The sequence below is a fragment of the Pseudopodoces humilis genome, chromosome 7 (assembly GCF_049639895.1).
Source record: "Pseudopodoces humilis isolate 2021_Gansu_Grassland_sample_001 chromosome 7, ASM4963989v1, whole genome shotgun sequence".
In the NCBI taxonomy this organism is placed as follows: domain Eukaryota; kingdom Metazoa; phylum Chordata; class Aves; order Passeriformes; family Paridae; genus Pseudopodoces; species Pseudopodoces humilis.
The window spans coordinates 36,087,985-36,109,295 of NC_142206.1; the positions used below are offsets into that span (position 1 = coordinate 36,087,985).

At 34.7% G+C, this 21,311-nt stretch overlaps 1 protein-coding gene across 4 annotated transcripts in view; it reads right to left on the reverse strand.

Moving 5' to 3' along the window:
* The window catches only part of STRN3 (striatin 3), a 61,889-nt gene that overhangs the window by 24,856 nt on the left and 15,722 nt on the right, over positions 1-21,311 (reverse strand). For 2 of the 4 annotated variants that reach the window (XM_014249876.2, XM_014249877.2), the window contains exons 2-7: positions 17,900-18,003; positions 11,819-11,892; positions 11,105-11,186; positions 10,641-10,820; positions 10,044-10,176; positions 8,270-8,411 (exon numbers count right to left, since the gene is read on the reverse strand). In XM_014249876.2, coding sequence (XP_014105351.2) covers positions 8,270-8,411; positions 10,044-10,176; positions 10,641-10,820; positions 11,105-11,186; positions 11,819-11,892; positions 17,900-18,003 — 715 coding nt within the window. Of the gene's footprint in view, positions 1-2,869; positions 2,981-8,269; positions 8,412-10,043; positions 10,177-10,640; positions 10,821-11,104; positions 11,187-11,818; positions 11,893-17,899; positions 18,004-21,311 lie in introns of all 4 variants that reach the window. The other 2 variants (XM_014249875.2, XM_005520313.3) reach the window with 2 other exon arrangements.

Here is a 21,311-nt window from a genome sequence, read left to right on the forward strand (position 1 = left end):
CACATACAAGATGTGAAACTTCTCTAACTGAGAACACATTATGCTGACCTGATAGAATGAAATGAGATACACACCACCTCCACTATTGTACCCTGCAAAGTTGACAGGCTATATCTGAAAAACAGTCATCCCCTGACTTACCTACCAAAATTGATCTTATCAAAGCTGGGCAAGAAACAGGACTTAAATTCAGCATATTACTGAAAAGAGAAGCCTGCTTTTGTAGAAATCAAACCTAATAACTCCTTTTATCACAGTAAGTCCAGGATAGGTGAGGTTTGTTTCTCTGCTTCTGGGGTTTTTTTAACACAAGGAACTCTTCAATAAACCGATATTGCATTATTTTACAGCTGACATTACAAAGGAAATTAAAGTGTAGGGTGGTGGATTTTTGTTTTGGTGGGGTATTTTTAAAGAGCCTTTCATAGAGATAATATTTCCATATAACATGGTGACTACCTGGACAGACACCCTCTTTCTCCCTAGCAAACAAGAGTATTACTTAATGAAAACATACATGATGACAGAAGATGACCTTAATTAAGGTGTTCCATCCAAAAGAAAACATAGGGATACAAACTAGAGAAGTATCAATACAGAATCAGATTTACTTCTGTTCATTTATTTATGTGTACATGTGGAATGAAAGCTTCCATACCTGGGGCCAGGCCTATGTCTGCCCAGTTATGTTACAGTGTAAGTACAGATTATGGTAGTTACCAGATGCATATTCAACAAAAGAACCCATCAGAATGTCTGTCCTACTATTCTGTCTTCAAAGTATTTCAAGAGATGACATTTAATGCACATTTGTTTGATGTTTATGATGATATATACTACCATGCAGATAAGTTCTGATGGTACTCAGAACAAATTCTGATATAAGTCAAAACACTGAAGAGCAAAGGAAGAGATATGTATTCAGAATGAAGTTCCCAAATGATGAGACATGACCAGCAGGAATAAAAAAGCCCTTCAACATTATTTTCAGTTTCCAAATGTTAAAAATCTGAGGAAAAAAAGTCTACTAAATTTTATTTAAATAAATCTGTCCAACCTTGAATGCATACTTTTACTCTGTGTGTGGAGTTCTCTCATCCAATTACCTCAGTGATTTAGAGGCTAATTTTTAATCAGAAACTACCATGAATGTGACAAGGAAAGAATCACATAAACCACCTTGTAAGGCCATGTGTTTAGGGTTTCCCAGAGGAGGATTCAAACTTAAAACTCGAAATACTAAACAATGACGTATGTCACTTCTCAGCACCATCACACACAGTTGTCTCCTAAATACTGTCTTCTGTGAACCAAAGAATTCAAAATTCCTTTAGATGAAGAAAACTTTCTGTTACTTTGCTTCCACTACAGTTCAAAATGTCTAAAATGTAAAGAACTTAGTAAGAAAATTTCAAATAAAAGAAGTCCATTTTGGTATTAAAAATAAAGTTCTAATCCCACCAAATGTTTCATGCAAATTTGAAGTCAACTGGTGATTTATATATTAAATGCTGATACACATTAGCATGCAGATGACTACTGTAGGCTGTCATTAAAGCAAAGACTAGGTGAAAATCTTTGCTTTGTCAAAGCTTTTATGTGTGTGTACATGTCATGCAAAAATGCTGAAAAAACAACCAACATGCACTAACTGACCTGTAATTCTTAGGTGTTATAAAATAAATTCAAATCTTAATAATTACAGAATTCTTCAGGAAGTGTTATATTTTTATTATCATGTAATTTAGTTAGTGTATACCCATACAATTTTTCAAACTGAGAACTTCATCCAGCTCTGGGGTGGCAGCACAGGAAGGACATGGAGCTGCTGGAGTGAGTCCAGTATGGAACGAATTTAAACTAAAGGGGGAGGTTTAGATTGGGTACTGGGAAGAAATTCTTTACTGTAAGGGTGATGAGGCACTGGAACAGGAGTCCAGAGAAGCTGTGAGTGCTCCAGCCCTGAAGTGCTCAAGGACAGGTTGGATGGGGCTCTCAGCAACCTGGTCTGGTGGTTGTCCCCACCCATGACAGGGGGGTTGGAACTAGATGATCCTTAATGACTCTTCCAAACCAAACCATTCTATGATGACAGATTTAATACCACTTTATGCACTAAGAACTTTGTATAGTAGGTAACATAATTTCCAAAAGCATTTCTATCAGGCAGTTTAACCCTGAAGTTTGATTTAAATTACATAGTTAAAATAGGTCCACTGGTCAGAAAACTCAGAATAAAGGGATATCAAATAAAATGTTGGTAAATGCATGGAAAAGTGAAGGGCACTACAAAATAAAGATTATCTCCTAAACAAAGCCACCAAAAGGTTCATATTTATATTACAGGTATTTGCTATTTCTCTATGCCTGGGGCTGTAAAAATAATTACAAGCCCACAAATAGCAATTATAGACTGATTAAAAACAAACAAGCAAAAAACAAAGAAAAAAACGACCCCACCACCCCCAGAAAAAGCCCAACAACCACCAGCCCCACAACAATATCACAATATTATACTTTAAGAAGTAGATGAAGTTTAAATCTTTCAGAAAACTTCTTAAGAGTAGGAATGTCCTCAAAACGCAAGTTGTTCATTATTTTTACACTAACATTCCTATGAATTTACTTTTCTTCACCTCTTTAACCTTGAATTTTTTCTTTTCAGCATTTCTCATTTATGAAATGGATGTCAAAGGTTTTTACATATTCACATTCAGCAGGTAGAAAGTTAAAGTTGGTTGCCCCCATTACAGAAAATGATGTTTAATGAAAAAAAAAAAGACAACAAACAGAACTCGTGAGAAAAAATGTCTTCTATATAGATAGGCAAAAAAAGTGTTGCATTACAAGATTCAGAATCTGCACTTACTCTTCACCCCTTTCTTCCCCTTTCGTTCCTTCTTGTACTGTTCCTTCAGTTTACTTATTAGTCCCTGGTCTACATCCCAAACCTCAGCAGTTGGGGACAGGTCATCTTTGTCTACATGCAGCATATTATTAAAAGAAAAAAAATCAGCAATTGGCAATGCAAGCTGTTGATGATTTACTGTCATAGCTGTATAAGAGCATTAATAAAGTTATTAATAAATCTTTATTTTAAAGGTGCAGTCTTAGTTTTAAGTTTATAAAAGACCAAGTTTACAGTTTTCCAAGGCACTGTATATTACCAGTTACATATTTGAAAATTGTATGTTAATTTGTTACCAAGGAGCAAACAAATTAAGCTTCATAAGTAACTGTTTAAGTTAGATGCTTCAAAATACACAAAAATTCATTGTTCATAAACAATTACTGCATCTTTAGAAAGACAGTGTTAAGAAATTATTCAGCCAGTGTTGAATAAGCAAATAAAAGCATTCATGCTATATCTCTCATGAAAATGCAAGCTGAGTAAGTCAGTGCCAGTTTATTCATGAAGACCACCATGCATCCTTTCGCATTCATTCTACATGCACAAGAAAGAAACCTTGGTCCTACATATAACCAGAGAAAAAAGTCTATAAATACAGTTTTTCACATAAAGATGAAGAAAAGTAGTTTGCACAAGCGGACACTGCATTTCAGAAATTAAATCTCATAATTAGCAGAAATACAACATTCCACTGTCATTTCAGAAGACATCTCTTTTTCTGCTTGACAAATATTGCAGAGTTAACTATTCTTTATGAAAAGTCAGGTCTCCACTTTTCTAAACTATCCATCTCAATAATTTCTGGAAACTTAGAATTAGTAAAGAGATAAACCTGTTTCTAAGACAAGGCAAACAAAGTTTGCAAAAGCACTTTTCCAAGTAGACAACCAGGCAGCAACCAAACTTGGTTTGTGTGCCAGTTCAGCTTCATACTCGCAAATTCTTTAGGCATAAAATCACAAGACTTTGTTCCTCAGTTCCCAACTCCAAATCATACTTACAATATGATTGTACCCATTTTGAAATTACAATCATTATAATCATGAAAGTACACAAGAGGAGTCATAAACAGCAGAAACAAAGTAACACACATTTAGAATAAAAACTAAATAGGAATAGGAGTTTGGAAAAGGAATAGTAAATTTGGAATAGGAGTTTTTCCAAGTACATGTTTCATGACAAAACATGACAATGAAAGAGCAGACAGATACCCTAGGATACTGATGCATCTACCATCATTCAATGACAATCTTGATCAAAGAGATGGAATACAGAGATGGCAAGGGCAGAGAAACATGAAACAGGAGCATAATGGCAGAGTCCCCTGAGCTGTCTACAAAGAACTCTGGTGACAAGAAGGGAACATCCTACACCAAACTACAGCTACATCTATCAAACTGCAAATACAAAGACTTCAGTCTTTCTGATCACTGGGCTTATGCACTGACAGAGAGGAATAGTGATTACTCAGGAAACACAAGAAGCACAGAAAGATAAGTCAGATAACATGCCCAACCAAAAAGGAAAAAAAAACCAAAACCACTAAAACTCAATTAGAAGAAAATTCCATTAAAAACTAATTAAAACTAATGAATAAAATTCCAAAGCACCATTAATAAAATGAAAATAATCAGATAGGTTGCAGCATTGCACAGAAGGATTAGGGAATTAAACTGAACCAGAAGATGACCACATGTAACATCAATGTAATGCTATTCTAAAAAATGACATTTTGGTACATTTTAAAAGGTGCAGTTCATTAAACCAGGACAGTGCAGGTAATGACAAAGTTGAAAGAAGATGTTCAGTCTGTGTTCTACACTGAAAGTTTAGAAAATGTTTGTAGAGTGCAAAACAAATAGGGCATTAAATATCAAGACAAAGAATTTGAAGGAACTGGGCTCATTCAGTCAACAGAAAATGCGCAAGCCTGAAAACATAAATATTCAAAACCAATACTGCTGGCTGCAAAAAATGTAGGCTGTAAATAGAAAACACAAGCTCGTATTATCTGGGTAGGCTGTGAAATTAATTTCAAACAAGATTTTTAGGAAAACTCAGAAGTATTTCTGTCCAGCATGCCTAGATATATTAGGCCACTTCAGAACAGAGCCATATAACTAGAAGACCTCTGCAATTGCCCCCCAACAGTGACCTTCCCTGCACTAAAGTGATACAGGACAGCACAGAGGACCCAGGATGCCCACTGAGCATTATAATTGAGTGGAGAAAGGCTGGCTTTAAATTTTTCTGTTTTTTAGAAGTGTTTTGAAGATGACCCAAGAGACTGTGAATTTCAGTCACTCTGCCACCCAGAATTCTGGGCACACTCAGTCGTTCTCTGACTCACGGTCCATCTGTAAAGAGAACTTTGGTGTTTCATGGGGATGAGAAATCCAGTGATGAACACATGAAACCATAAGCAGAATAAAGAGACCATGTAGTATGTAAAGTCTGCAATATGTAGCACAATATATAACAATACATAACAATATGTATATATTGCTGTTTGCTTAAGCAAACTGAATTTATATATGCATTTTTTATTGATTCTAAATCACCACAAGGAATTTATAATTTTTTTAATCTAAAACTGAACATTCTTTTTTTAGTATGTCATATACTTTGACTCTTCATTTAACACTGCTTGAACTTGCTCATCTGTCACTATTTTGAAGATAAGCTGCTCTTAAGCAAAACATGTTGCATGACAGGATACTTTAAACCACAATGTTTGGAATTAATTTAACACTCAAAGTATGTTAACTCAGGCACTTACATAAAATAGAATGTGTTCATAAAAAGTCATAATACAGAAGAAAAGAAAAGCAATCCAAACTTCACAACACTCAGTGACAGGTTTGAAGAAATCTTCAACAGCAAAAATCTAACTATTAAATTTGGTGCTGAAATATTTTAGGATATTGCAAGTTGCACCTACAGATAATACTTTGCAATTAAGTACTGTAAGTACTGTCCCTAAGTAGGACAATTACTAAAGCAAGACTAAGCAATATGTTTAGAGCCTAAACATCAGATGCCTTCCAGATACTAAATAAAAGTATTACAACTAATTAGATTTTTTTTTCAGAATGCTTAAATGTTTGCAAAAGTATGAAGTGATAGAAGGAGGCTAATGACAGGAAAACTAAAAAAGGAAGAGTAAAAACTGAAAACAGAGCAACTACTACATTATGAAGAAAAATCTGAATTTTAACTGAAATATTTAAGTTCATGATTGATGCAATTCTTTAGGAAGTAATAGTACAAATTCATTTAAATTAAGTTTCCCCTCAAAATAAATAACTAACTGGCTGGATCTGGATATCTGAAGTTAGAGTTCAAAATAACATGACAGGCTAAAATAAATTGGTTTAGGCATTGTAGTATTTTATTTTAGAAAGCATTTAAGTGGGACAGTACTTAAAATGTTATTTCTCATAGTTAACAAAGTTAACAAAGAAGTCTTGTCATATTTACGCTGACCTTTAAAAAGTAACACAACCCCGAGATCTGATGGACTGCATCCTTAAATGCCCATTTAAGGAAAGATCATCTATACTAAAAAATATTGCCACTATAGTTGTAGGCATGACTTTGACTGATTAAATAGTATGTTACAAAATATACAAAAAAATATGAAAATTGTCTTCATATGGCAAAACAGAATGTATTTTGAAAGATGAAACTAGGTTTATGTTTTATTTCCTCCTTCCCACTTTCTTATCTCAGATATGAGTTTTTTGGAAGCAATGGGATTGCTGCAGTTAAATCAGCTGTCACAAGTATGTACAAACTCCTGAAATGCTCTACCTCACTTTTCTATGGGTTCATTTAAATGGTAATAAAAAAACAGCTCTATGAAAAGTGTGGTGGGTCAATTAGATTTTTAAAACAGACCTTAAAACTGGGTAACTACTTGAGAAAATGACAGACATAGAACACACTGGAAAGTAATCTTTGGAAACAACGACACAGAATTTCAATGAACAAGCTGGTTCAACCCAATAGGTTTCAGCAGTCTGCCATGGAAAAATCTTTGACTGCACAAATCACAGATCAAACTATCTTGCCTTTTATTATACAATACTAAGACTCATACTAGAGCCACAACTTTCTACATCACTGTATATTTGAAGGGGTGTTGCAAGCAAAGTCAAAAACTCTTGCTTCAGGTTCTATGAGACATCTTACACCAAGAGATCTGCCTGTGCGCCTAAATGAAAAGATCATCAAGAAACTGTTCAAATAACATCAACTTCAAAAGGGAACAACAGCAAGCAACTAAAATGCTACTAAAAATAGACAGTTTTTACCAAAACTAAAAGTAACAGCTTGTTCAGCTTTATCTTCAAACTAGAAAAAAACCCTGAGTTTTAAAAATAAAGGTGACTAATCCTTTGATACTATTTTTTTAGGAAAGAACACTTTGTAATCCTTGGTAGCTCCAAAATCAAGACTAGATTATTTTCCTGGAGGATGTGCCATTACTTTAATTTTTGGAAATCTTTATATTGTCTTTGCTCATTGGAATGTTTATTGTAGTATGACTTCATTGTCACAATGACATAAAATGCTCAAACAACATCATCTAATGGCAGTTTGGGGCTTACAATTTAAGACTTACAGTATGTAACTACAAAACTGCTTGTATCACAATTAAATTGAGATTAAATTAAGATAGTCAATTCCCCATTTAAAGACAGATATCAATTACTTGGGTCACTATTCTTTTTCCTATACAGATTTTCTCCTTTCAATCTCCTCTTTTGAAACATGTAGGTTGCAGAAGTTGCTGACTTAACTATGTTGTTTCACAACAAATTACTAATAAAAAAAGTTGGGCTACTAGAAATGGTTTTGGTTTGTTTTTTAATTTGACTAATAGAAGACATATTAGCAGCATCTAAAATCTCAGACAGAAAAATATAATAACTAATTGTCCATTTCTCAAGTACAGAGAAGAAATTAATTTAACTTAGATACAAAAAGTTTGAAGGTCCTGATAAGAAACAAAAAAAAGAAAACTATATTTGAAACCAAGTTTAATCCAGGTATAAAACCATTCAGAATCCTAGCCTTTCTTATCTCAGAAAGAAAATATTTTCCTGTTAGTTTTGAAATCAAAAACAAAACCTGAAACAAATATAACTATAATTGTACTTGCAGCACCTACAACACCATATATATATATATATATATATATTTCACCATACAATATATAATCTTCTTAGCATCAATGTTTGATCATCACATTCATCCACACATCCACACCATTTTAGTAGGTATTACTGAATTCTTAGGAACTATCATGGAGAAGTATTCCCTTATTTTTAAATGTTTTTATTAGTGTCTTACCCCACTCTGTTCCATCTCCTGAACTTCGAGCTTCTCCAGCTCCCTCACCATCTTCAGCTGTCACTAAAAAGTCAAATTCTTTCAAAGCTTCCTCAGTATCAGGGTCATCTGTAAGGTCAGCAGCTAAACCTTCATTACCAATCTGAAAGAAGACAAATATTTTCCTACATTTGAATCATAAACAGATTTTCTAGTCATTTAGGTTAGAAGATACATAGGCTATTCACACTGAGTAATGTGTTGCAGGGGAAAACATTTTTCAATTTACAATGCAGAATAAGAAACTTAGATCTCAGTTGGCTTATCAAAACAAAAGAGAGCAGTGCAGCCTAAGTGAACATTAGGAAATAAAAAGAACACTGACACTAGTTTTAGCAACAAAAATCCCATACACCCCAGTCTTCAGTTTTTTATTTAACACATAACAATTAGAAAACTGTTGATTTTCTTTCCCTATCAATAGCTCTGCAGAGAAAGCTTACTATGCTTTCTACTGGTCCTGAAGCCTTTCTTTCTTTTTGCTTTCCAGTTCTCTTTCAGTGTTATCCATAAGCTTGGAATATAGAATATTTTAAGAAAACTGTCTTTTTACTATTTCTAACCATATCTTCACCTTAAACCAAACCAACAAACCCTGTACTCAGGCATCAGTGAAAAGTTTTATTTCACTTTTCAGGTGATGAAATTTTCTACATGTGGTTATTTGCACAATGTTCTTAATTTTGCAGAAAGAGACTATTTTTCTAAAGATAACTATAAACGATCCTTTTGCTTTCTATTAAAAAATGAACAAGCTTTATCAAAAGTCAGAAAGTGAGTGTAAGAGCTTCATATATGCTTCGAGATTTACTTGGCAATATTTTCATCAGACTTTTTAAAGAAAAAAAGGGATTCAACTCAATGCTCAACTAATCTCTTTACCAGAATTCCAAGGTGTGTTGAAAACCCCTTCCTGACAAATCAGTTTGGGAGATTTAAGACTAGCATCAAGCCAAGCTCATACTGCCAACTATTTAGGAAAATCCAATGCAGCCAGAGGGTCATCATGCTACAGAATACTGTTCTGAGCAGAAAGTAACAAAACTGTTAGTACAATATTCATAAATCAATATCTCTAAATAAAGAAATCCCAAATACGGGGATTCATTACAGGAGAAACAATTAAAATGGGACAGATAAACACCATCTATCCTACCTAGAAAGCTGCCCACAGAATGGAAAACTAGACACAAAGAGAACACAATTAATAGAACCTTAAGCAAAAAGTTATTTGAGACAAGTCTCTGCTAGGTTCTTAATATATTTAGTAAAAAAACTGCCTAAAAGATAGAATTAAACATGTATTTGATATGGAAACAATTTTTTTTCACATTACATAACTTAATTTCCTCTAAGGAAGTGTTTCTACCTTGTTCAAAATTCAGAATGGATGCACATTGTATTGAGCTAAATTTGTCTCACAAAGGGACTCAAAGTATGCAAAGAAGATAAAATGGCCAATTCATCAATTAATTCATATTAGCAAACAGCTTGGTTAGTTGAAGTTTGCAATGTAATGTATTAAGTAAACCACCATATTTATTAGTAATGCATCTGTGTATAATCCATTTACATAGAAGAAGTGCAACGAACACTTTGACATATTTAATACTTATAATTTAATATTTTATTTATTTATTTTATATAGTTTAATAATATTTTTATCATCTTCAGAGAAAAAATTCTTTTTAAAAGCGAATTTCAGATCTATTAAAAAAAAAAAAAAATCTTTTACTTTGTGTTTCTTATTTATCCGATGCTTTTCTTTTCCTTCTGCAATATCTTCTATCATGTCATTCTCCTCTTCTTCATCACTATCATCTGCATTTTCTAAGAAATTGAATGTTTCAAGAACATCACCAGAATTCCTATATAAATAAAAATATAAAGAGAGAATCCATTTTACTCACTGAAGAGATTTGGAAGATTAGCCAGGTTAAACAAAATTTCTACCTGACAGCTTAAGAGCTTTAAAACCAGCAAAACAAGAAATCGCTGAATGAAGAAGTTTCTACATCTGCTTACGTCATTATTACAAAAGCATCACTCAACAGACTCTTTGCTTAAAATAACAACTCCAAAGTGATTATATTACCTAATTCAACATAATTTCCTTTATATCACGCTAGTATACATACATGTATGTAATAGGTATATATTCTTATGTATAATCAATTGCAGTTAAGTTCATAATCATTTGTGGTCAGCTACACTCACAGGTGTTCACAGACTCTCCAGCCAAAAGTTCAGTGTGAACTGACCAGTACATATCCTAAGCAAAACAAACTATGACTAAGCAAAACAAACTTGCATTTCTTATCTCTTCACATACCTTTTGATTTCCTGTCCCTTTTGTTTTGACGAAGGAGATTCACCCCCATTCAGGATCTGTTCTAAGTTCTTCGTCTCTACTGAACCATTTGGCTCTGAATTGGAGAGCCCAAGCAAAGACCTTACCCGCTGGGAGCGTACATCCAATATTGTATCTGTATAACCTACTTCCTGAAGATACCTAGATAATATTAAGAGAAGAAAGAAAGAGGAAAGGATATTTGATGAAAAAGGAAACTTTGTATTCACCGTTAAAAACGAATGCCACTGTTGTATCATTTAAGGGAAAATAAGCTTCGCTATCCATCTCACGTGGAAAACCTTAATATGTACAGCTTAAAGCTCAGGATTCTGAGGTCCTGAACAACAAATGACTATTTGCCCACTTCAGTTACTCTGTTTCATAGACCTCCTCAAACTGCAAAGAAAGGAATGAATACACCAATATCCAACAATGCTACTTACTGTCGCAGTAACTGTCTGCCTTGCTTCCAGGTCAATTGGCTATTCTGAGGTACTGCAGGAACCTCTGTATCTTTGGTATCTTCTGAAAGACACAATGTCATAATTAACATCTAACTTATACTGCTTTTAGGCACAAACAAAAATTCCCACCAAGTCTGAAATATGCACCATGATCTCCAGTTTCAAATGGGAATAAATGTACCCAAAATGTGGTACTTGCAAAACAGAAGCAGGGGGGAAAAATGGAGGGGGTGGCATAAAAATCTGTAGACCACAGTTTTAAGGCACACTATACAAATACAGGGCACAAGACTTCCCAAAGACCAACACTTCAAAAGAAGTCAAATGCAATTCTACTTATTAAAGCCCAGCATTGTTGGAAGAAATGCTTTCTTCCATCTACAATACTATGAAGAGCAAAACTGGTATTACCAACTTGATATTTACAACTACAAAATCAGATGCACCCCAGAAAAGCAGTAAGGATAGCCTATTTTTTTCTTCTTTGGAGTCTTTTCCTTGATTTAAGATAAAAACATTCAGAGCTCCTTCATTAAACAAAAGGTTAATTAATTTTGATTTCCAGATTAAAAATATTTACCCCCCATATTCCAACATTCCTAGATATATTCCCTCTAACAGCTCTAAGAGGGAGATTTGGAGAAGAAAACTGCAATAAATTAAACAGACAAGAACGTATTGTAAAAAAGTTACCTGATTCAAAAGTTGGCATTTTCAAGTCACCTTGGTTCAATTCTGTGCCATATTTTAATTTATGATATTTTGCCCTGAAAAAGTATGCAGATGTTTATCAAATTAGTAGACAAGACTTTGATCAATTCAAAACATTCTACTATTCCCATTTAAAGCAACCACACCAACATAGTATAATTAATCCCGCTAGAACTAATAATTCTTGCATCAAACAATTATTTCTAGTCTTTTAAGAACACAGTTTTGACACAGTATTTTGACAACTATTCACAATTATCAAGTAACTTACAGACAAGAGCTTAGTGTGTTCTCCAAGAACGTGGGGTTTTTCCTGTGTATCAGCTAATAAAAGAACCATTCAAAAACCAGCAGGTTCAAGAACTTAGCAGAAAAAATTTTTCCAGCTGTACCACTGCCATAGGTAGCCAATCACACTACAATGAATGAACCTCTTATTTGGGGTTCCTGCCTATCTGCCACTTTCAATTTCCATTTCAATTTCTCTCCTGCTCTTTGCTTATGACACTTATCCCTCTGAAGAACCTTTTTAGAGCGGTTGTTTATCCCATCACCCATATTCTCTTCCAGATTTTCTCCTTCTCATTGGAGGCTTAGCTTCCAATTTCTACTTAGTCCACCTACGCAAATGTGCCTCAGTCCTTCCCATCTTCTGATCTCTGATTTCCCTAACCCTAATCTCTCCTTCTCCATCTGATATGCTAAGGCCTGAACAGCAGGCCTAGGCCTGAGTTGACTTACAAGATGAATCTTAAGCATGATGTGATTAATACCATCAAGGTTCTTTAGTTAAAAATAGATTATCAAAATATTTATATTAGTTATTCTTAATGCCAAACTGGCTGTTGTACAGACATCTGTATAACCCTGTGTAAGCTATATTAAGAAATTCTCCCAACTAATGTCCCTAAAGGCTTGTTAGTAGGAGAAATCCTCCCAGCCTATACCCCTAGAGACTTGTTAGTGGATTATCTTAGGCAAAAAGCCTCCCAGCCATGGTCTGGGGTCTGGCTGGGAAGCATGTCATCAGAAGCATATGTTTTCTGCACAAAAGTCCAGAGTCAAAGTCATTTGGACTTGTTGATTTGGGCCTAAAAAAACTGGGCCCCTTTTTGGGTGAACCTGAGACCTCACCTATGAGTGGACACACATCACACAGGATTTTTCCAATTACTGAGAAGGCTTCTCCGGGTCCTCACTGCAAAAGGATTGCGACTCTGGATGACGGTGAATTATTTAGGCAATTGATGATGCACCTTTCTCAATCACTATTGTCTTTCTCATACAGTAATGATTAGATATATTACCTTGCTTATATTTGCTAGTTGCTAAAGCTGAATGAGCAATATGCTTATTGTTTTATCTAATGTATCCTCTTATGTCTGTGTTGCCTCAATATTAATAGTAAAACAAGACCATTCCTTCCACTGGTGTCTGTGTGGATTCCACAAGCCCATCAATTGGCAAAACCCCATGATTTTGAAAAATACTGGTCTTGGTGATACTATTTCCATGAAAGTATGCATGAGCCTTCAAAATCTTATCCTCTGCCCAAGTAGCCTATCAAAATATCTTCAGCTCCCTTTACAACCAGGGATCTCATCTGAACTACCTATGCCTATATCCTGAAAATCTCAAACTTTATCACTGATCTTTCACAGTTTGACTTTTACCACATAGATCCTTTGCAAAAAACCTCAAAATCTCAAGTTAAAGAAGAGCTCTTTCTCTGCATTCTGCAGTAGAGCCAAAGTGAAAAATCTCCATAAAAACATTAGCAGCCACATTTTAAAGAGTCCTGTAAGCAATACAGTTGTCTACCACTCTAAATGAAACACTTGACAAAAGGTTTAAGAATAACCAAACAACACTTAGCTCCCATCAATCATAAAAACTGACCCTGAATATGAAACTTCTCAAGTAAAGACACATAATGGAACACATACTGAATATAATCAAGGATTAAAAAAAAAAAAAATCTCCAATGCCTGAGCCACTATTTCAAGTGTTTTCAAACTGAAAGTACAGGAACATCTCAAATAGTGTCTTATATATTTGATGGCAAGGATTTTCTTCTAGATTACAAAAATTTCTTCTAAAATTGCAATTAGGAAGTCTCAGAACAAACTGTCAGTAGATGGCACTATTGACCCTTTTTAGTAAGACAAAATTCCTCATGTCAGGGCAATCACATCGTAACAAAAAAATTGTAAAGCTCCTGAAGACTTTTTGTGACCTGAATCTGACTGCCAAATAAACAGAATCGTATTTTTTATTTATGAATATGTTCATAGCTCATCCCTGCACTAGTTAGACTGTCTACCTCAGGTCCTCTCTTTAAACTGAGAGGCCACATTGTAATAGGGCAATATTCCACCAAGCTTTCCAAACATGAGGAGGTCAGTGAGAGACTGGAGAAAATGATTATTGGCTCAAGACAACAGAAATTTGTCTGGTTAACTTCAAGTTGGAAAGGTTAGAGTTTGCTAAGTCAATGCCTTGTGAAATGCTTTCTTTTGAATGTTTGGTTTAAAATTTGCCCTTGTTTTCTAAATTTTGCCAGTAACAGTTTGTTGTCTCTTTCCTTTGTCATGTTTTCCCATGCACCTGCCTCAGGTTAAAAAAAACAACCTAAACCCCTTTAAGAAACTTGTCAAGCTAATCTGGGGTTTTACAAGCACATACTATGATTTACATGCCCTAAAAAATGCTGTGCACTTGCGGGACAAAAAACCCAAGCAACCCTAAACAACCAAAAACAAATTCAAGTTAAAAAAAGTCGACAAAATATTTTTTTCTCAATTTGTAAGTGAAGCCAATCAAGCACTATAATTAAAAAGCCAACCTAAATTTGTTCAGTTTAGAGCTGGGACATACTATTTAGGAGCAGTTGTTCCATTTTGGAGTCACAATTTCAAAACATTAATTAAAATTGTACTTTAATTGTTCATTAGCACGGATGATGATGTATCTGATCTAGAATTATATCAATGACTAGACATTATAAATAAGACAAAATATTGCTGCATGCGATTAGACCAGTTGTCTTTCACATCACAACTTCAATTTCACAGCAAAAATTCATTTTATTAAATTCCAATCAACTATATATTCATACATCTATTCCTTTCCCTGATGGGGCCATTACTATGTATCTTAAAAAACACTAACAAGCTACAATGTCATTGACAAGTCAGTGACAATACTCCTCCGCACCACAGAGTAACTGAATTCTACTAGAGGCAACATTTCAGTCTGTGGAGTGTTGACATATCCAAAGCTAGGTTTACATGAGTAAAAAAGAGTAGAAGAAACAACACCTTAACTCGATTTAACTGCTTGCTGCAATTTAATTGTTGAATCACACCACTCAAGTTAGGTGTAAGTTAGCAAGGTTGCAAGGGTGTAAGTTAGCTCCAGTCCAAAGCCCATGAAGCCAAAATACAGCCACAGCTTTATAATTTCAGCAAGTCTCACTAATTTAAGCACAACACTATGGTAACAAAGCTTGGAGTAGAGTGGCTCAGAGTACACAACAGACAGCATCTGGCTGGGTCTGCAAAGCACTGTGAAAGAATACACAATAGATATAAACAGAGAAACCCCATGCACATAACTGCATAGGACCTAATTTTATTACTAAAAAATTACCAACTACCAAAGCATTTAAGGACGGTAAAATAAAGTTTTACTTATCTAAAGCAGTACTACACATACTTTCTAGTACTAATAATACTAGAGATAAATACTAAAAATATCAAACTACTTTGTAACAACTACTGCATCTTATTTAACTTCACACACTGATGTTCTGCTTCATAACCTTTTTCTGAGAAATCACAACAGTTGTCTGAATGAGCTTATTCCTGACTCTCTCTAATTGGTATTTCACTGCATGAAACTTTCTTATGACATCAGGAGTTAGCAACAAGAAAAGAGTGTGGGGAATCAGGTGCAACACTGAAATTTGCTGTCAACAGTCTTCAGGTCTGAAATTCTCAGAGTTCATTTTGCTTTGGAAATGGTGTGTTTTCATTAGTTGTGATTCTTCACTCAGGGGCCAAGTTCGACAAGCAAGAAACCAACAGTTTCATTCTTGGCTGATTTACTGGCAAGTCAGTACCTGCTTGCTTTCAATTACTCAATCCATCATACTTTCACAGTTAGATCCCCTCAAACTACTGGGCATTTGTAGCTTCCTCGTTGCCTCCCACACATTCACCACTCAACTCAAGTTTCAATTCCCACTTGTAGCAAACTTCATGAGAATTATGGCTAGAACTTAAGCCAGGATCTTCCTCTTGAAAACTACTGCAGTGTTGGATTGCACCCAGTAGCCACAAGAACTAAAGCAAACAGTATGTTCCTGCTGTTATTCTTCTGCTGTACATGTTTACAAGTTTCTTATCCACCAGATGAATTTTAGAATTTCATGGGAAGACTACAAAGGCAGCTTCATTGCAGGAAAGGAATGAGGTTTCACCAAAGCCATTCAACTTCAAATTGTGCATCGTGTTATAGGATGCCTTCATGCTCCAGGTGAAATTAAGTGCCTCTGATTTATCTCAATAAACAGGCAATTCTCACTGCTTTATCATGTACGTTTGCAAAAAGTCCCTGTGCAGTACACAGTTCATTACTGCCAAAATAAGCAAAACCTTTTCCTTCAACCTCAGAAAGTTACTTGCATGCAAGACACCTACATCTGCCATAATAGCACATTATTTCTTTGATATGCTCAGGTATATCCTTTGATATACCCCAAGACCCTGCATACCTTTCATCTGCCTTGAACCCAGAGTGACTTGTACATTACTTGTAGGACATGACAATGCAACTTTTAGTCATACACTGGCTGGAAACCTTGAGTTACTTTCCACCACAAGGACAGGGCTGCATGAAGTAATAGAGCTTTTCTGCCTATTACTTCACCAGAAAATGTATGATGTGCTGAAATGGCTTTCTCTACAAATATACACTGTCTTCTGAAGCACCTCTATACTGGACACCTCACAAAGAGGAATAAAGCCGTCTTGCCAAAACATTAGGTTTTAATATGAAAACAACTGAAACTTATTTCTGTACTAGTCCCTTACTCATAACAGTGATCCATAATGTAAAATATATTTAGACATACTTACGCTTAGACAACAAACTTAAAAATATCCAGGTGAAACCTCACTACATTTTGCAACAAAATTTTAAGTTTACACTGGGAGGAATGTTCCCCCAAAATCAAAATACACAAATAATAAAGACAACATATTTTGTTGCCTGATTGTCAAGATGTTTCAACATTGGACTCAGCTACTTTTTAGGAGCAAGATAAAACTAAAAATAAAAACTGAGTCCTCTATTGTAAGTATAGGCACTTGACAAGATTATTTCCCAAATGACTTTACAAAATTAACTACCAATTTTGGTTAAATGAAATAACAAGGAAACAAAAGAACATGTAGGTTTGAAGGACATTAGCCTGTACAGACTAAATGGAATTTTAATCTTTTAAGCAGGAAATTAATGCTAAGGAAACACACCTAGTGAGGCTAAATATACAAGCATCTACCACATGAAAATAAACAACTTGAAAATGAAAAAAAAAAAAATTAAAGTATTTATCTCCTTCACAAAATACAGTTTTCATCATGCAACACATACAACATAGTTGAAAGGGATCAGGACAGCAGTATTTTTCATCCTTTCCAGTTCAATACAACTGAAGCGCAAATAAAGGTATAGTAATAAAGTAGGAACCCTTTGGGTATGTTCATTCTTACTTAGGATACCATAACTCAAACCCAGGAAAGGGAAACTGTCCAATTTGTCTACTGAAGTCTCAAGTCCAAACATTTTGAACATTATGCAACTTTTTATTAAAGACGACACTAAGGTTTGTTAGAAAACACAAGGTGAAGACAACCTACCTTAAAGACAGTTTACTTAAAGTAAATCAGAATTATCTAATAAAGACAGTTGTGAATTCACTTGTGAATGTGAGGGAATTCATCTCAGTCTATTAAGTTTTTCAGGTCAGAAAAAAGACTAAACAATCTGTATACCTACCTTTCTTGTTTTAATGCATATTCTAACATTTTTATTCTTCTCACTAAATCTTTCTTCAAATTTTCTTGGCCCTTTCTTTCCCCTTGTAAAAATGCTATCCGAGCCTGAAAACACAGAAAAAAAAGCAAAACATATTTTATTCCTTTCTGTACCCAAAATAAAGCAACAAATTCTGTCACATAAGAAAGAAAAGAAAAAGGAAGAAAGAAAAAGAAAAAAACCTGTTTTGCATAAATTATTTCAGCAACTTAGTAACAACAAAAGTAATTTTACACTAGACATTGAGTATTATCTTCTGTTCAAGGCCAATAGGTATTAAAGTCTGTATAGTAACTCTACAAAAAGCCACAAACACCAATCATATGAAACATTTTGATATATGCATACACTTTTATCCTTACAGTATTGTTAGCATAAGTTCTATTATACATTTTGTTCCAAACCAAAAGCCATATTAAATTAGGTACACTGCAATTAGCAATTTTGCTTTTAATGCCACCATACTGAACAGATTAATAAATTATTACATAAATTCAAATACAGAATTTACAAATCCATTATACAGGAAACAACTTTTATGGATTCACATTTTACTTACTACTTAAAGCACATGAATGTTAGAATATCAAGGGACAAATTTGTTTTGTGTGCTGCTCTATATGATGAAAAATAATGATATTTTTTTTCAAAGCATCAGTCATACTACCCACTTAATTTAAAAAGAAGCAAGGAAGATTCCTACTTGCCTGCTAACCTAGTAGATGATCATAAATTCAGCATAACATAGAAGCCATCTCAACTACCACAAAAAATTATAGTTGACAAATAAAGATAGTAACTTTGTTGAAGAAAAAAGTAGTCTCTTCACTACAAAGTGAAAGGACTTGTGTTTAACTTTTGCAAGACGAAATCCTAGGGAAGACAAGGGAATTAGCAGATGGGAATATAAAATTTAAAATAGTTAATGACACTCGTGGATTGGATCATTACAGGAACATCATTACAAAAACTTATTCATCCTCTCTATGACTTTAAATTGACTGAAGTCATTGCATAGCCAATTCAGTACTAGATTCAATATAAAATTTCCTGGAAGAAGGATTTAGAATAAGGAAAGTAAAGTAGAGACCATGTTACTCTACTGAGCTCAAGAACACCACCATTTCATTACTAAAGGAGGCATGGCGGGGGAGGGAGGAAAGTGCTATAATCAGCACCTAATCTATCCGTGAAGATTTTTGTAAAGGGCGAGGTTGCACATTTTCATTACTCAGTGGCTACAGCCTGAAACAGTCTCACCAGGGTGACAGCATTCTTGCATTGCTCCTTTCTTGAGCCTGAGTCATATCACCATGTAAGACTTCACACATCAGCCCTGATTTTAGCCACTCTGGCCTTCTGCTCAATGGTGAACCAAATTCAAATATGTTCCTTTACCTTGCATAAGCTCACTACAGATTCGATGAATTAAAATCCCTAGAGATTAATTAAAATCCTGAGAACAAGGCAGTTATGAGTATTTCAGTTAAAAGTCTGTCACGAAAGCACTCAAGTAACCACTCTCACTTGGTGGGAAACAATAAGGAACCAAAGTGTATGGTAAGAGAGGAGGGGCTGGGGAAGAAACAACACCAACTCAACACAAAAAAACCCCAAACATACTCAAAGAGACTGTACTGATTGCACAGATATGTAAAGATAAAAGATAAAGAACAAGATCCAGAATCAGCAAACCCAACAAGCCATACTCAACTGCAACTATGCTAGATTCTAAAAAACACTCCAAAAATTACTCTAATAAAAAAAAAGTTAACAGCCTTCTGCAGAAAACTACAATTACAATTTCCACTCCTCTAGTACCTAGGGCAGCACCTGACCAATTTCACAAGCCTAACATACTATCGCAATTTTCACTAGTCAATGCACAGCTGTTCCACAGCACACCCTAAAGAGTTACAAATGTGGGTTTTTTAAAAAATATGTTACCTGCACACATGAACAACAGCATACAACAAACATTTGGAAGTTACTGGCTGCCCACAGACTCCATCTACAAAAATAAACTTAGAACTACTTTTGTAGGTATCTAATGAGGGTTATGAAAGCTCCTATATCCTTTGACTTGAATGCATCTCTCAAGTCTTTCCAAAATTAAGGTCTTCTGTAAATAAAGTAAAGGGGCTTCTCCCCTTTACTTTCCTTCCACTGGCCAGCACCTTTTTGTAACTGTTTGACAAATCTTAGCTGAAACTGTTGAGCCTTATTTCAACCTCAGAGAGAAAAACAATGTAATTGTAACCTACACAGACTGAGGCATTTGCTGCCTAAAAGCTCACAGCCAAACTTCTTCCCCATGGAAATGCTTCTAGAGTATAAGACCCCCAAAATTTGCTTTATAAAAAGACCTTGAAAACACTTTTATATACAATAGTATTTATAACAATCTTTAAAGAGTCCAATTGGTTGAACAGAAAGGTTACCACACAATACACTTTGCAGTTAAGGCTCTGACATTTTTTGTCAATATTATCAGACTTCTTTCAGACTTGCTTTCTGTAATTGTTTGTATACATGTTTGACTGATTTTGGGATTTATTACTTTTTCTCAATTTAACCATCACATGATTAAAACACAACAGAAGGTAGCTGTGCAGAAGAGCTCAATCTTTAGAACCATAAAAAATCAATCTTAGACTTGAGGAATACTTAGTCATTGAGACCTTCAATACAAAACCAAGAATCAGGTCACTGAAAATCAGCTCTCCAAATTAATCAGCTTGCTTCCTTCAGTCTTCAACTGAGAAGTGACAAGTGTCAAAAATACCCCCGAATACACTGCATGACCATGAGCCCTATGAATTAACACACCTTTTTTGAAAAGTGGTAAATCTCAGAGTAGATGAAAACACAAAGTAAACAGATTCCATACACAAAGACAAATGCTCAAAAAAATCTCTCTACATAATACAACTTTCATAGTTCTTACACATTAATTTCCTTTGAAACTATTCTCAGGATAGATTTGATGCAAGTTGTAAGTATACTAATGACTTAAGACTGTGTAGCACAAAATCTGGGAAACAAAGCGGCACACAATTTGTACTCACTTTTCCACCCCACACTCCACCCTCCCCAGTTACAAATTAGTTTAAGATAGTGGAAAGAATTCTCTTTTAAGTCCTTAGGTTGATACCAAGAGGAACAATTCTCCTCCTTCTCATATTTCCATTCCTTCTACTGTGCTGACTTTGCTGCCTGTGTTGACACACATCAAGTCTACTGAGAAAATAATTCTATTTATTTTTTACTTGGTTCTTGGAATTACATCAGTTTCCTGATCCTACTCTGCCTGTAAAGCTATGGGAGTAATGCAGGCTGGTACAAGGGATGCAAACAGGATACTGAAGTAACA